General features: G+C 36.1%; 1 protein-coding gene across 6 annotated transcripts in view; it reads right to left on the minus strand.

Moving 5' to 3' along the window:
- Positions 1–17,819, minus strand: part of senp7b (SUMO specific peptidase 7b) — a 50,143-nt gene that overhangs the window by 12,310 nt on the left and 20,014 nt on the right. For 2 of the 6 annotated variants that reach the window (XM_016251417.1, XM_016251412.1), the window contains exons 10-17: positions 14,752–14,785; positions 9,859–10,068; positions 8,273–8,405; positions 6,798–6,897; positions 5,306–5,400; positions 1,515–1,631; positions 1,314–1,433; positions 1,075–1,167 (exon numbers count right to left, since the gene is read on the minus strand). In XM_016251417.1, the coding sequence (XP_016106903.1) occupies positions 1,075–1,167; positions 1,314–1,433; positions 1,515–1,631; positions 5,306–5,400; positions 6,798–6,897; positions 8,273–8,405; positions 9,859–10,068; positions 14,752–14,785 (902 nt within the window). Of the gene's footprint in view, positions 1–1,074; positions 1,168–1,313; positions 1,434–1,514; positions 1,632–5,305; positions 5,401–6,797; positions 6,898–8,172; positions 8,406–9,858; positions 10,069–14,751; positions 14,786–17,819 lie in introns of all 6 variants that reach the window. The other 4 variants (XM_016251418.1, XM_016251416.1, XM_016251415.1 and 1 more) reach the window with 3 other exon arrangements.

Consider the following 17,819-nt stretch of genomic DNA (forward strand, 5'->3'; position numbering starts at 1 on the left):
CTCGTAACGATACATTGATGTGCAAAGACAAGAAACGATCGGTCTGTGCGAGAAACCGAACAGTATTTATATAATTTTTTACCTCTGATGCACTGCAATGTCTGAACTGTCCTGAGCACGTCCTCGACAGCCGGTGCGTGACGCGTCTTCTTCTTCTTGCTTTTATGGCGGATTGCAGACTTATTAGTGCATTACCGCCACCTATCTCTCAAATGGACCATTGACACTCTATCTACAATCTCAATTAGGAGTGTCAATGGTCCATTTGAGAGATAGGTGGCGGTAATGCACTTATAAGTCTGCGATCCGCCGTAAAGTAAGAAGTAGAAAAAGACGCGTCAGGCGCCGGCTGTTGAGAATGCACTCAGGACGCGATCAGGACAGTTCAGACATTGCAGAGCATCAGAGGTAAAAAAAAAACAATATAAATGCTGTTCAGTTTCTTGCACAGACAGATCGTTTCATGTCTTTACACATCAATGTATCGTCACGAGCCACAGGGTTTAATTTGGTTTCGTTTGTGTATGTTTTTTTTTACTCTCAAAGCTGTGATTCCCATTCAATTCCATTATAAGACTGACAGACTGCAACGGTTTGAGTTAAAAATCTTCGTTTGTGTTCTACTGAAGAAACAAAGTCACCTACATCTTGGATGCCCTGGGGGAAAGATTTTCATTTTTGGGTGAACTATCCCTTTAACTTTCTATTTATTAAGGAATCCTAAAAATGCCTCTAAGTTTTCAACACTGATAATAATAAAAAATGTTTCTTGAGCAGCAAATCAGCATATTAGAATGATTTCTGTAAGGATCACGTGACACTGAAGACTGGAGTAATGATGCTTAAATTCAGCTTTGCGTCACAGGAATAAATTACATTTTACAATGTAATTAGTTATTTTAAATTGTAATAATATTTCACAAGATTACTGTTTTTACTGTATTTTTAATTACATAAAGTCCAAAATTTTGAACACTAGTGTATACTTCACTCAAATTTTTTTTTTTAAGTTAATTGTAATTATTTTACCCAATATTTGATTGTGCATGTTTTATATTTAAATTCCCCACTTACTCCTGATTTACGGGTATAAAAAGGTAGTCCTTGCTAAAGATGTCCACGTGACGTGTCCACGTTCTCACTCTTTGATGTCGTTTGTACGGGGCTCTGTGGAAAAACACCACACAGTCATTCACACCGGCAGGAAATGCACAAATTAGCAATAAAATTCCTTAAAGTGACATTTCATTCATTTTTGGGTGTACGGTCTCTTTAAACCCAGTATAAACGCAGTGCAAAAGGTGATTTCTTACGTGCTGCTGGTCTCTTCTGGACAGCTAGTATCTTTTCGAGTAAGTTGCTTATAGAAGAAGCTGCTGAAGATGTGAGATCTTTCGGCCACATCTTTGTCGGCTCTTTCCAACAGAAGATACCTGAAGGGAGTATTTAATATTAGGGAAAATATCAGATCTAATTTTACAAGCTGAAACCCTCATAAGTACCCTCAGACTCACTTGAGGTAGAAGTCGATGACGACGTCGTTGAGAAACTCGCCATCCTTGAGGCACTCCAGGTCCTCGGTTGTCACGGTAATGCCGCCCTTGGAGGGGGGAGGTGGGTACTGGATCAGCCTGGTGGAAAATGTTCAAACAAGCTCCTCATAGAAAATGTAACTTCAGCTTCCAAAAATACAATCCTATGCACTGATCATGACATATCAATATTGACTTGCGAATTAAATCTAAATTTGACTGCCTGTATGGAAACTTCAACAACTTGATGGAAAGTTAGTGTTATGGAAACCCCTCAGAAGATCCAGGGAACGTCAACGTTTGGGTTCCAACTGAACTGAGGTTATGGCTTAATCATTGCTTTCAAATAAGAAATTAAAGGTGAAATATGTCATTTCTGCCCCTCTAGTGGCACCAAAGAGGATTGCAAAAATAATGGCAAGTATAAAAACAAGTTTCCTCTCTTCCATTGTGCAATAAGTCAATCAATATATATGAATATATATCTTTTGTTTTTCTTTGAAACACAAATAAGTTATATAAACTGTTGTATCTGTTATTCGATTGATTTAAATCATTAAGTTTATTATATAAGCGGGCTTTAAGGGGTCCACAAAAAAAATTCAGAAAAAAGCTAATACTTATAGAATTTTACATAATTATGGTTGCATTCCACTTTCTAAAGACTGGTTGGAAATCAGATGAATTTTTACAGATAATATTTCAGCATATTATATGGATATTATTTTTTATATTTTATTGTTTTATTTATAACTTTGGCAATATAAAAATTTAATTATTTAATTCAAACAAAAGAATAGAGTGCTGGAGGGATGGCTTTTTGTAGCGCATTTTAGCACTTCTGGTTCCATCATCCTGAAATGAATGTGTCTTTTGAATGGGTTTTTGGTTTAATGTCTGAAATTCTGGGGTTAACACAAGCTGAATATATGGTCACGTTTTATTCTACAACATAAAATACATCAGTAATACCACATTATAATTTTTCTAAAGCTTTTACTGAAAATGGCGGTTGCTAATAAGTGGCTAAATGGCACTACAGAGGTTGTCGGGGACATTTAACGCCATCATGATGAACAGGTAAACTCATCTACTCACTAGTTGCTTTCAAAGCCTTGTGTTTATAATCCCACTCTTGCAAACTATTCTAATTCAAACTTTCAGGGAAAAGTTTTTTAAAGAATGACTTGAAGATTTGTTGGTGACGCTGAAGTCATGTGAATGTGGTGTAGCTCTTTTGTAGCCCAAGTTTAAAGGGACAGTTCACCCAAAAATTAAAATTACCCCATAATTTACTCACCCTCAAGCCATCCTAAGTGTAAATGACTTTCTTCAAACGAATGCAATTGGAGTTATATTAAAAATGTCCTGGCTCTTCCAAGCTTGATAAGGGCAGTGAATGGGGTTCGAGATTCTGATCCCAAAAAAGTACATCCATCCATCATAAAAAGTGATACACACAGCTCCGGGGGGTTAAATAAAGGCGTTCTGAAGCGAATTGATGCGTTTGTGTTTGTTATAATTAAAAATATCCTGGCTCTTACGCTATGCCTATTTCACATGCCACTCTCTTGTGAGCGTGCGTATAACAGTTAGCGGAAGCTAGCGATTACAGTTTATTAAAGAGGTCATATGATGCGATTTCAATATTTCCTTTCTCTTTGGAGTGTTACAAGCTCTTGGTGCATAAAGAAGATCTGTAAAGTTGCAAAGACTAAAGTCTCAAATCCAAAGAGATATTCTTTATAAAAAAAATAAGAGTCAACCACTCCTACCTAAAACGGCTCGTTCTAACACGCCCCCACATGTCTATGTCACGATATGGGAAGATTTGCATAACACCGCCCAAATGTTCGCGCAAAGAAAGAAGGCGTAACTTTTATTCTCGCTGTTGCCGCCGCTGCCATGTTGTGGAGTCGCTGTGTTTTTCGTTGTGAAAGCGAAACTACTTTGTTGGGTCTTTCAAAAGAGGACACGACTAGAAATCCTTTGTAAAAATCTACGCGTTTCAGAAAGGCGGGGCATAAAGGAGCAACAATAATGTGCATTATATGGAAAATAATTTTTAGTTTTTTGATACTTAAACTGCATAAACACATTGCATTACACAAATACACAAAATAATGTTCTTTTTAGCAACGTCATTTGACCCCTTTATGACTTCCTTCTTTCAGACGAATACAATCAGAGTTATATTAAAAAAATGTCCTGGCTCTTCCAAGCTTTATAATGGTAGTGAATTGTGTTTGATATTTTGAAGCAAGATGATGATGTAGGACATAGGCGTAGCGTAACACAAATGCATTGATTAGCTTCAGAAGGCCTTTATTTACCCCCCGGAGCCGTGTGGAGCACTTTTAATTACGGATGGATGCACTTCTTTCACTTTTTTTTTTTTTTTTATCTCAACCACCATTCACTGCCATCATAAAGCTTGGAAAAGCCAGGACATTTTTTTTTTTTAAATATAACTCCGATTGTATTCATCTGAAAGAAGAAAGTCATATACACCTAGGATGGCTTTAGTGTGAGTAAATTGAATGAATGAATGAATGAATGAATGAGGCATTTATATAGCGCTTTATTGTGTATTGCTGTACACTCAAAGCACTTTACAATCATATGGGGGGGGTCTCCTCATCCACCACCAGTGTGCAGCATCCACCTGGATGATGCGACGGCAGCCACAGCACAACGGCGCCAGTGTGCTCACCACACACCAGCTACAGGTGGAGAGGAAAGAGAAAGATAGAGCCAATTCAATGGATGGGGATTATTAGGAGGCCATGATTGACAAAGGCCAGTGAAGGAAATTTGGCCAGGACACCGGGGTTACACCCCTACTCTTTTACGAGAAGTGCCATGGGATTTCAGGACCTCGGTTTAACGTCTCATCTGAAGGACGGTGTTTTTTTACAGTACAGTGTCCCCGTCACTATACTGGGGCATTAGGACCCACACAGACCACAGGGTAAGCACCCCCTGCTGGCCTTACTAACACCTCTTCAAACAGCAACCTAGTTTTCCCAGGAGGTCTCCCATCCAGGTACAGACCAGGCTCAGCCCTGCTTAGCTTCAGTGGGAAACCAGTCTTGGGCTGCAGGGTGATATGGTTGTGGCCATTTTTGGGTGAACTATCCCTTTAAGTCTTTGCTTCTGCCAATTGTATTTAGACTTCAAAATTCATTAAACTTGTGTTAATTTGAGAAGATTATCTTGATGAACAAAACTAGCAAGCATCAAACTTGTGTTAGTCACAGAGTTTATTTTGTACAATAATCCAAAAGTTAACAATTATCCTATTGGCTTTTTGTTAATGTGAACTTACCGGGATGGCTTACAAAAATACATCGTCCCTGCAGCATTCTATATCACATTTTATTATTTTTAAACATTTTCAATGAGTCTGTATACATGAAAATATATAGCTGCCTTTATGTTTTAGGAAAGGACTATACTCTTAAAAATAAAAGTGCTTCACGATGCCATAGAAGAACCTTTTTGTCTAAATGGTTCCATAAAGAACCTTTAACATCTGAAGAACCTTTCTGTTTCACAAAAGGTTCTTTGTGGCGAAATAAGGTTCTTCAGATTATAAAAAGGTAAGAAAGAGATGGTTCTTTAAAGAGCCTTTGACTGAATGGTTCTTCGTGGAACCAAAAATGGTTCTTCTATGGCATCGCTTGAAGAACCTTTTGAAGCACCTTTATTTTTAAGAGTGAACAGTATCATCATATTTGGGGGTTCTTGGCATGAAACATCAAATCCAGTACCTGCGTGGTGAGCTCTGTTGCAGGCTGTGGCTCCGGAGGGGTCTTCTAACTGTTGGCTCTCTTAGCCAGCTGCTGGTTCCACTCGTGTTCTCCTGCTGGGGAAATGTGAACCAGGTCAGACTGGAATCTAAACATTTAGAGATATAGAACCAGCAGCATTGGCTACGGTTTCTATTTGAGTTGCAAATTACATTCGATTTTACTGTAGTATATATATTTATTTAATGCCATGTCAGTCATATCTACACACCAGCACAGCCTCCATGGACCATGGCTAACCTCACTCCTGCTCTTATATTGGGCCGCATAATTACACTGGTGCCTCTATCACGCCTGAACTCAAATTCCTGCCAATATCTGGCCAACCCATTGAATGCTGTAAGAGTAAGCAATGGAGAGGGCCAAATGAATGGATGGATGTATAGATGGACAAATTAAGGGATTGATAGACAAAGGAACAAAAGATGGTTGGATACATGGACAAATGAATGGATACACAGACAGAGGATGGATGGATGGATGCTCAAAGGAACGATGGATGGATGGATAAATGAAGGTATAGGTAAACAAAGGAATGGAGGATGGATGGATGAAAGGACAAATAAATAGACAAAAGAATGGAATAAAAATAAAAGAATCTAAAGCATAGATGAAAGGAGAAAGAAACTGAAGGACTGATAATTGGACAGGAAAAAGAAATGGATGGATGATGGATAAAATAATGGATAGATAAAGAAATTCGATTGATGGATGGATGGATGCTGAAAGGAACGAAGGATGGATGGATGGATGGATAAATGAAGGTATAGGTAAACAAAGGAATGGAGGATGGATGGAAGCACAAATAAATAAATAGATAGGCAGGAATGAAGGACGGACAGATGGATGGATGGACGAATAAATAGACAAAAGAATGGATTAAAGATGAAAGAAACTAAATAATAGATGAAAGGATGAAGAAACTGAAGGACTGATGGACAGAAAAAAAGAAATGGATAGATGATGGATAAACAAAAGAATGGCTAGATAAAGAAATTGGATTGATGAATGCATGGATGGATGGATGGACAAAACAATGAATGATGAAAGAAACTGATGAATGGATGAAAGGATGAAAGAAAATGGATGGACAGAAAAAGGAATAGATGGATGGAAGGAAAGATGGAAGGACAGAAAGTGAATGAATGGATGGATAGATGGATGGATGGGCAAAATAATAGATAAAAGGATGGATGATGGACAAAAGAATGAATGATGAAAGAAACTAAAGAATAGATAAAAAGGATGAAAAACTGAAGGATGGATGGATAGAAAAAGAATAATATGGAAGGACAGACAGACCTTCTTTTTTCATAAAAAAAAATTAACGATGGATGGATGGACAATGAAATCAATGGGTGGCTGAAATAGATTAGATGAATAGACGAACAACAAAGGAATACATGAATGAATGGATGGATGGATGGATGGGTAGACAGACCGATAAACTGACCTTTGCTGTGTCCTGTCCAGCGTCTTTTACGTTTTGTCCCAGCAGGGACAGGAGATGTTCGCCCCGTGGGTGGCAATGAAGCCGGTTCAGCCCATCTGACCAGGACAGGGAGTTACTCAAATCACCCTGACCCACGGCTGAACTCAAATTCCTGCCAATATCTGGCCAACCCATTGAATGCTGTAAGAGTAAGCAATGGAGAGGGCCAAATGAATGGATGGATGTATAGATGGACAAATTAAGGGATTGATAGACAAAGGAACAAAAGATGGTTGGATACATGAACAAATGAATGGATACACAGACAGAGGATGGATGGATGGATGCTCAAAGGAACGATGGATGGATGGATAAATGAAGGTATAGGTAAACAAAGGAATGGAGGATGGATGGATGAAAGGACAAATAAATAAAAAGATAGACACAGGAATGAAGGACAGACGATCAGATGAATGGATGGATGGATGGACGGACGAATAAATAGACAAAAGAATGGAATAAAGATAAAATAATCTAAAGAATAGATGAAAGGAGAAAGAAACTGAAGGACTGATAATTGGACAGGAAAAAGAAATGGATGGATGATGGATAAACAAAAGAATGGATAGATAAAGAAATTCGATTGATGGATGGATGGATGCTGAAAGGAACGAAGGATGGATGGATGGATAAATGAAGGTATAGGTAAACAAAGGAATGGAGGATGGATGGAAGCACAAATAAATAAATAGATAGGCAGGAATGAAGGACGGACAGATGGATGGATGGACGAATAAATAGACAAAAGAATGGATTAAAGATGAAAGAAACTAAATAATAGATGAAAGGATGAAGAAACTGAAGGACTGATGGACAGAAAAAAAGAAATGGATAGATGATGGATAAACAAAAGAATGGCTAGATAAAGAAATTGGATTGATGAATGCATGGATGGATGGATGGATGGACAAAACAATGAATGATGAAAGAAACTGATGAATGGATGAAAGGATGAAAGAAAATGGATGGACAGGAAAAGGAATAGATGGATGGAAGGAAAGAAAGTGAATGAATGGATGGATAGATGGATGGATGGGCAAAATAATAGATAAAAGGATGGATGATGGACAAAAGAATGAATGATGAAAGAAACTAAAGAATAGATAAAAAGGATGAAAAACTGAAGGATGGATGGATAGAAAAAGAATAATATGGAAGGACAGACAGACCTTCTTTTTTCATTAAAAAAAATTAACGATGGATGGATGGACAATGAAATCAATGGGTGGATGAAATAGATTAGATGAATAGACGAACAACAAAGGAATACATGAATGAATGGATGGATGGATGAATGAATGGATGGATGGATGGGTAGACAGACCGATAAACTGACCTTTGCTGTGTCCTGTCCAGCGTCTTTTACATTTTGTCCCAGCAGGGACAGGAGATGTTCGCCCCGTGGGTGGCAATGAAGCCGGTTCAGCCCATCTGACCAGGACAGGGAGTTACTCAAATCACCCTGACCGTATCGCAGGCCAATAACATCCATGAGAGACACCAACAGAGCCGCCTGAAGATCCTCCAACTGGCCAGTCAACACTAGCAGGACGAAAGGACAGGCCTGTCCTGGTAAAAGAATAGAAAAATAGAAACCACATTCTTCATTTCTTTTTATTAATTTAGTTTGTTCTATTTGTTTATCTGCAGCATTGAACTTGGATCAGATGGTTGAAGATCCATCCAGAAATGCTCACTGGGTGGCCAAAATTACTAATAAAAAAGAGCTTTCCTCCTTGCTAGAATGCCAAGCACATGAGCACCAGACTGCATTAATTAATCTTTTAATGGCAGCTGCTCCAATCACACACACCTGTTTGCAGTTCACACACACTGCAGGTAATGCCTTAATACTCACTGGTTGATAACCGCATGGTGCCATTAAGACTGATTCACCATGCCAGCAGCATGATCAAGGGGGTGTGTGTATGTGTGTGTAGGTAGGGCTTGAAAAATGTGTCTGTACAAACTGAATGTGAGGTGACAATCATGGCCAATGAGCAAATACAGTTAAATATTTAATATACAGTTCTGAGAAGCAAGATTTTGGACCATTGACCATTGTTTATTATCATTATTAAATGTATTGTTAATTAATTTATTGTATAAATGCTATTTATTGAAATGTTATTGATAAATCACAATAAACATTTTTTTTCTGCAGAGTATAACAGCTCACTAGTCAAGCTGTTTACAGTAGGGCTGTACAATTTAGGGGGAATTGACTTGCAATTTTTTCTGATAAATATTGTGATTTTGATTTAAAATGCATTTTTTTAAATAATAAACTAATATTTATTATTATTATAAGATAAAAATATGAAAATATTTTTTGTTGTTTTGTTTAAAAATATGAATATTAAGTATAAAATAATCAAATATAATAATATAAAAATGTATAATACTACAAAATGTAATAATAATTATTTAGCGAAATTCTAAATATGATTTTTTTCAATTCAAACTCCATTTTAATAATGATAATTTTTATTGGTGTTATTTTTACATTAATTAAAAAATGTAACAAATTTTATATAATTTTGTAAAATTTTACTATAAAGTATTAAAGAAAAATTATAAAATATCATGCAGTTCTAGTTAAAATCTTCCAAGTAACGTTGTAACTTGGCACATTAATTAAAAAAATATATATTATTATTTAGAATATTCATCTGATGTGTGGTAATAGGTGTGTGTGTGTGTTTAAAAAAATATATTTTTTAATATTTTAAATATTACAAATATTGTATTTGTTTGTATTTACTGTGCAAACATGCTTAATCCAATCAGAATTTAGAGACAGATCTGTATAATTTACAACAGTGCAATAACTACAACTACATTTTTAATATCTGTAAATATTCTTCATGTACCATTTATTTATGGTCTGTATTAATTGTCATTTGCGAAATGTTTTTGTTCAGAACACAAGATCGCAAAAATTACATTGATTTCCATCCAGAAAACCGTATCTTTCAGCTCACATGGATCCCTACCCAGTATGCTCCAGTGCAGGCCTCACCTGAAGTGTGTACAGTGTGCAGCACAGACAGCTCTTTCTGGAGTAGCTTGGCTTGAGCATCTGTCACCATAAGGAAGAGGAGAGAAGGTGCGGGCTCCTCCGTGCTCGATAACAAACTACTGTCACGAGCCAGTCCACCATCCCACACGCCGTACGAGAGAAGCCGAGAGCACAACACGCTAACGGCTACCTCACCCTCCCCATCAGCACCTAAAATACAAGAAACAAGCAGGATTATTTGACTTTAGTCACAGATATTTTAAATATAGTATGATGAAGCGCTGGCAAAGTTAATCTCAATGTGATTCTTTTCAAAGAGTCATTCACACAAACAAATAAAACAGACATCCCTAGTAAAAAAACAAAACTGTTGAGTAAATGATTCAATGATTTGATCAAAACATGCAAAAAGACACCAAACCTACTGGCATAGCAAAAGAGTCACTGAAAGAATCTTTCTGATGAACAGACTCAAAAAGATTTGAATCACTGAGATGAATCAAAATCACCGCCATTGCTAGTCTAGCGACAAACAGAGAAAGACATTCTCATTTTAGACAGCATTTTACTGAATAAATGTGTCAACGCATCAATATTTGTGGTCTGTTTTCTTGTTGATTTGAAATATGTAGCTAAATGTTTATTTCGTTAAAGTTGACATAAAATCAAAATCGGCCTATTAAAGGGATAGTTCACCCAAAAATGAAAATTACCCCATGATTTACTGACACTCATCGTAGTTGTAAATGACTTTCTTCTTTCAGAGGAATACAATCGGAATTACATTTAAAAAAAAATGTCCTGGCTCTTCCAAGCTTTATAATGGAAGTGAATGGTGATAGAGATTTCGAAGCCCAAAAAAGTGCATCGATCCATCATAAAAAGTGCTCCACGTGGCTCAGGGGGGTTAATAAAGGCCTTCTGAAGCGAATCGATGCATTTGTGTAAGAAAAAATATCATTATTTAAAACTTTATAACAGTAATCTCAAGTCAAGTCACCTTTATTTGTATAGCGCTTTATACAATACTGGTTGTGTCAAAACAGCTTCACAGAGTCAAACAGGAAAATAGTTTGTCAATAATGCAAGACGACAATAACAGAGTCATTTATCAGCTAAAGTCAGTTTATCGATGATTCAGTGATATCATCATCGAGTTCAGTTCTCTTTCAATAGTGTCTGTGCAATCAGTCAAGCTTTAGAATAGAGACCTGCGCGGGACGGATTTTTCAGTCCCGCTCCTGCAAGATTCTGTCCCGCGCCCGCCCGCTCCCGCAGAAATATATCTTATCTGGTCCCTCTCCCGCCCGCGGCATTCATGTTTTGTCCCGCTCCCGCCCGCAAAAGCCCGCATAAAAGTAATCTATATCGATTTTTTTTAGTACATCGAAGAAATTTACATGAAAGGGTTGTGTAATATCTCCTAAGATCCACAACATACCAGCATAAACGCTCCAGATAAAATATGTGTTATTTAGGCTAAGCATCAACATTCACAATCACAAACCACTGTTATTTTTAATAGAAAAGCAAGCATGTGCTTCTGCGTGCATGGTTTGGCATGGCAGAATGCAAGCAGCGCGCTTCCTTTATCATCACTAAAAGCTGACATCTCAGTTAAACGCGATCTCATAAAGCTCTGTTATAACACATTAAATATATGCACAATGAATCGTTCACAGTGTCTACACTTCGTGTGTTAAAATGAGAGGATTCGTGAGCACGCAATTTCAGCACTGCGGTGAGTAGATTCTAACTTAATCACCTCTGATTGGCCATTGTGTTCCAGAAATCAACAGCTGAGTCTGTGATTGGCTACATTGCAACCCTTTAAACACGTGTTATAAATAGAAACTATGCCTAGCTTGCGCATGTCAATCATTTTAATGTTAATATTAGTGGTTCTTTTTGCTTTTGTGCAACAGATAAATAACAATGTATATGTTTTAGACACTTTATGTTTAGATAATTTCTATTTTGCGGGAGTCCCGCGAATCATTTTATTCTCCCGCATCCCGCACACACAGGAGTCTCTTCCCGCCCGCACCCGCACTCGCCCATCAAGAGTTGTCCCGCGCCGCACCCTGTTATGTTGGGTCCTGCGATACTCCCGCGGGAGTGCAGGTCTCTACTTTAGAATGTGCACGCTAATTGGTAATGGTTAATGCTAACCAATAGCCAAGTAGCTACTTAGCCTCTGTTTTAACAAACTAGCATTGGTACAATTATATTTACCACTCATTTGTCATGCTCTGAAGACCATACATCACATTACACAAGCAACATTTTAAACAGCAACTGACGCTGACTTGACTAGATATCTAGACTCGCATATGTACGTCAGTGCTAATAGCTAACAACCACAAACTTATCAAAGGCTTGATAAAATGCTCTCTTTGGCTCTTGAAACAGCAAAGCCTCATTTAAATGACATTCTGATATTTAACGCCCATTTGGCCATATTGTCCCGCCACATATTTTTTCTTGACCAATATCCTGTTTCCCTCAGATATAAAAGGTCAAATGTGTTTCAAAGAAGCAACTGACATTGATTAGCTTTTAGGCACACTCTAGCATATGTACATCAATGCTAGTAGCTAACAGACACAAATTTATCACAAAGACTTGCTAAAATGCTCTCTTTGGCTTCTGAAACAGGAAGGTCTTGTTCAAATTAGTTGTTTTAATGTCTCTCGAGTGGGTAGCTTAGACCCTAGAAAGATAAGAATAGAAAGGCACTTGTCTGAAACCCTCATAAGCATCTTATACACACACACATGTATTGAACACATTCAGCAATACGGGGATGACTGATGTCAGGCAAACACGTTCTCTGCTCTTCCTCTGTCTCACACACATAAATAGAGTGTTAATCTGAGCCGTCTTAGCGGTGAAACTAAGAGAGAGGAGGGAGAGACAAAGGGTCACAGACAGTTGAGGAGAGCTGTGACCTGGGATAAAACAGGGTGAAGGGTCAAAGAACTCTACAGTCTGCTGGACGGGTGTAATTACACTTATTCACCACATGGGCACCACAGCAAAACATTGGAGATTTTATACATCAGATTTGCTCACTGGGTATCCAAATTTAATATCAATACCACACTAAATTGCTCTACTCCTTGCTAATGCGCAGGTGTCGTGCAACATGACGCAAAACACCTGTTTGAACGAGTCTAGTTTTTCCACTGTTCTTCCTGAGCACCAGACTGAATAAATAAATCCTTTAATGGTCTCAAACAAACACACACACACACACTAGAGCTAATTCTTGTGTTAATGCTTTAACATTCAGCAACTTACTGACAAACTTCATAAAAAGAAGTAAACCAAATTTTGACCAAATTTCATTTTTTTAATTAATGCCTGCATTAAGTATGTTTATGGCCTTATAAACTAAGATAATTAGATATAAATATATTATTACAATATTTTATGAAATCATATTATATTTACACTTATAAGTTTTAAACTATTATTTTTAAATTGTTTTTTTATCTAATTTTTAATTATATATAATTAGATGTAAATATATTATTAAACAATTATTCAAGTTATTTATGATATTTATTTACATTTGTAATTAATGTAACTAATGTTTTTATTTCAAAATTATTTTAACATTGGTTTTAATTATGTATAATTACATGTAATATATTATTAAATATGATACATTTATTTTATATTTACATTTATAATACAATATAAATATGAATGTAAATTTTTGTAAAAAAAAACAAAAAAAACACTAGCTTTCTATTTTTTCTATTCTATCTACTTGTTTTCTTTGTGTGTGTGTGTGTGTGTGTATTATATATATATATATATATATACACACACCTTGCTACATGTACTGCGTTAGGCTAATCGAGACTTGTCATTTGCACTTATATATTGTTGCTCTTTTCTTAGTTTTGACTGTTTGTATTGTCCTAATTTGTAAGTCGCTTTGGATAAAGGCCTATCCCTTCGGACTCCAGTTCCCACAATGCCCTATGCCAGAGTCTAATCACCTGCACAGGTGTTTCCTATTTGCCCGGTCTACTTAAACTGTGTCTTCCCTGCTCTCATTGCGAAGTCTTGTTTTGCCTTGCTGACATTTCTGAGCGTTTACCCTGTGTTGTATTCCTGTTGATTACCTGGACTGTTTACCCGTTTACGATTGCTTGCTGCCTTCCTATTCTGACTCTGCCTGCCGCCTGCCTCGACCCTAATTACGAACACTGTTTACGATTCTGCCCAGCCTTCGTTGTTTCTAACGCCAGTTAACTATCTATGCCTGTATGACCTGCCTTGTGAACTAATAAAGCTGCACATGGATCCTAACGCCACTGCCTCTTTGTTACATATATATTGTTGCTCTTTTGTTAGTTTTGACTGCTTTTATTGGCCTCATTTGTAAGTCGCTATGGATAAAAGCGTCTGCTAAATGACTAAATGTAAACGTAAATAATATTTAGACAATTTTTTACATTTTTATATTTATTTTCAAATTATTTAAAATATATAATTTTTTAATTTATATAATTAGATAAATATATCATTAGCTATTATTAAAGGTATTATATATTTTTTATTGACTAAAATCTAACTGTAGTTTTTTTTACTGTAAAAAGTCTAAAAATATATATTTTTAATTTTGTACAATTAAATGCACATATACATACATGCATATATATATATATACACATATACATACACACACAAGTATATACACACACAATTATTTTATATTCACATTTGTATTATTTCGACTTATTTCGATCCACTTTAATGGTCAGACATCTTTCTAGGTTCTTCCTCTCTCCTTATTTCCCAATCCCCAATATTAATTGTAATATTAATTGTAAAAAAAACAGAACAAAACAAAAACAGATTATTAGTTGTAAATACCTTTCAGTGGTACAGAGATGCCTTCATCTGTGATCTATAAAAGAAAGAGAGAAGGAAAACTTCACATTAAGATAAAAGACAAACATGGACAGGATAACAAAGGGCTGGCGGTCTCTTAAACTGCTGACAACAAAGTCTGTCCACCGCCAGATATTTAACAGAATGAAGATATAAAAGAGTCATTCTGCCACAGATGGAAAAGCAGAAAAGAACACAGTTCATAAAACAGTGGCCAATGAACCCAAACCAGAACAGAGGACGTTCCTGCTGGGATTTGTTCCGATAAAGACAACAAACGCTTGACACTTTCTCTCTGTTCCAAAAGTCCGCTTTCTTACTGTCTACATTGGCAGTTTTTTTCTAAGGCAGCATCCTAAGTGAAATCAACCTCATGAGAGTGATTTGGAACAGTCTACTGTTTTACCGAGACTGGAAATACTCACAATATACGACAGGAAGTGTGATAAATATCTGTATAGCATACAATATAATATAGATTGTAACAAAGCATGCATTGTCTTGATTAAAAGTCCTATTATCTATCTTGAAATACAACTTTTAAATTTTGAAATGTTTGTGTCAGACCATAACGAACTTAAAATGCAAACATTTTGATTTGTTAGTGTACAAAAATTTAATTATATAATTCACATACAAATTTAATAATGTGCAAAATGATGGCGACACACAATAGTGCATCAAACTTAATCATTTAGCAAAAATTCTTTGTGAACTGAAAACCAGTGAATCATGAATCGACTGACTTGATGTCAAGCAAAACAATCAAACATAGTCAAAATATTTGATACTTGTATTATTTAAAACTATTTTTAATAAAATTTTCAGTATTAAATTTTTTTTTTTTTTTTTTATAAAACAACATTTCTTGTTTTGTCCACCATCTTTGGATGTAGTTTGTTTTTCTCATGATTTTTTTTATTTATATTATTATTCACAGTAGTGTAAATTTTTCTATAAAATCTTTACTTTCATAAAGTAGAATATTTACTATACATATTTAATATACACCATTATATTTATAATATATTATTTATTTACAACCTTGCTTTGGCACAGAAACTATTTTCGCAATAAAACTATTATTATTTTTGGCAATAAAACGTGAAAAAAACAAAAAAACATGGTTCCTTAAAGATTGTTCTTCACAATAAATGTACACTATATATTTTTTACTATACTAGAGTATTTAGTAATATACATGTATACAAATTTTAAAAAAGAGGCAGCTCACCGAGGTTTGGAACAGAGATACTGACCTGTTGATCACATTCACACGTTACGCATGCGTCCCTCCGGCTACACTCATTAAACATCCTAAATGAGCGGCCCCCTTCACGAGACCAGACCTATTGCTTAACGGCTTATAAAAAGAGCAGAAAAACACAGCTTTATGTGCTTTTGAAGCGTTACTGGACAAACAGTGATAAGTTGTGCTGTACTCCGTGTCAGGGCCAGTTTCGGTTACAGCCGTTGTTGTTGATCTAATAAAGTGTTAACTTTCGGAATTTTCCGGCAAACAAACTTTCGTTGGTCTCTTAATCACATCTGCAGCTCGATGTCGGCTAGCTGTTGCTTTGTGGTTTGTAGCAGGGACGGCCAATTAAAATACTGGAATAACAGATGTCCTTCATTATACCAACAACAACAAAAATCGAACTGCGTGATTGGCTGAATGAAAGAGCTGGAACCATGTGTTGGAAACTCATCCGGGCAGACCTGGAAGATGGAACCGAGAGGCCTAATCCAATGTGACCAGATACAAGAATAAAAGTCACATATTTTACACCTTTCTGGAGTTTTATTTTAAGTCTTGATGTCCTTAAGAATGTATATTTGCGGTATAAGTACCAAAAACCATCTCAATATATGTTTACAGCTCCTCTCTCAGGAGCTCTGCTTTGAACAGGTCTATTTTGGCCTGTTTAATTATTATTCATGAGCCTCTCTTCTGATTAGCCTGTTGTGTGAGTGACACACAGCCAGGCCAACCACAGGTAACTAGGGAAATATCATGTATGCTGTAGCCTGCTGTGGATTGGTGATACTCACAAGTAAGGTCAATAGAAACACCGGTAATGGTGGTCACTGCCGAGGGAAATGTTGTCCGGCCTTACGTGTTTGAGCCGAACTCCTTGACAGGAGACAACCAACCACCTCCTCAAACGCGCTTACAACAGGATGTTTCAGAATGGTAATTCATGTTTTGTTTTGTTTTTAAACACCGAATACAGCCGAGCGTTTTGCGATCACGTGAACTTGAAGACACTTGTACAAATGCGGATGGGTGACATGAATGGAAATGATTCCATATTTGCGATGTAGTATTTGGTTTCTGTATTCTGTACTGTATTTTTCTGTGCTAAAACCTGCCAACCTAAAGGATAGACGGCGTTTGAGGTAATTTGTGAATTAGCATAGACTTATAGTCTAAATTAAACAATTTGCAACTATTACTATTATTACACTTGTATACAAAACTTTGTATTATGCTTGTTCAGGGTTTCTGCAGACTTGAACAAGTTAAATTTAAGACTTTTTAAGACCTTTTTAATACCACCTTATATGAAATTTAAGACCTAAACCTGTAATGGAAATACACATTTTATTACATACATATACGTAATATTTCATGTGTATAAATTAAAAAGAAAACAAAATATCTTTTAATGGTATTTATTACTATGATATACAGTGAACTTTTCATGTCAGCAGACAATATTCCATACAAAATATTCACACAAAATAACTGCATCACTGCAGATTTTTGGTGGAGTAAACTATTTATTCTGAAGCAATATTTTCATCATTTTCATGTTCTATCTGCTTTTACATACTTAAATCTGCATATTTACCTTTACAAAGGCCTATTTTTAACCTTTTTAGATGTATGCATCATCTTACATGTCAAATTATTAAAATTTTTCTATAAATTCAATATACACTATAGGGCTGCTACCAGTCAGATTAAATAATTTACACTGCAAATAACAATAATTACAACTGCAATAAATAATGTTATGAGATTAATGTTTTAAATGCATTTATGA

Source organism: Sinocyclocheilus grahami, unplaced genomic scaffold, assembly GCF_001515645.1.
Source record: "Sinocyclocheilus grahami isolate Dianchi unplaced genomic scaffold, SAMN03320097.WGS_v1.1 scaffold1042.1, whole genome shotgun sequence".
Classification (NCBI taxonomy): domain Eukaryota; kingdom Metazoa; phylum Chordata; class Actinopteri; order Cypriniformes; family Cyprinidae; genus Sinocyclocheilus; species Sinocyclocheilus grahami.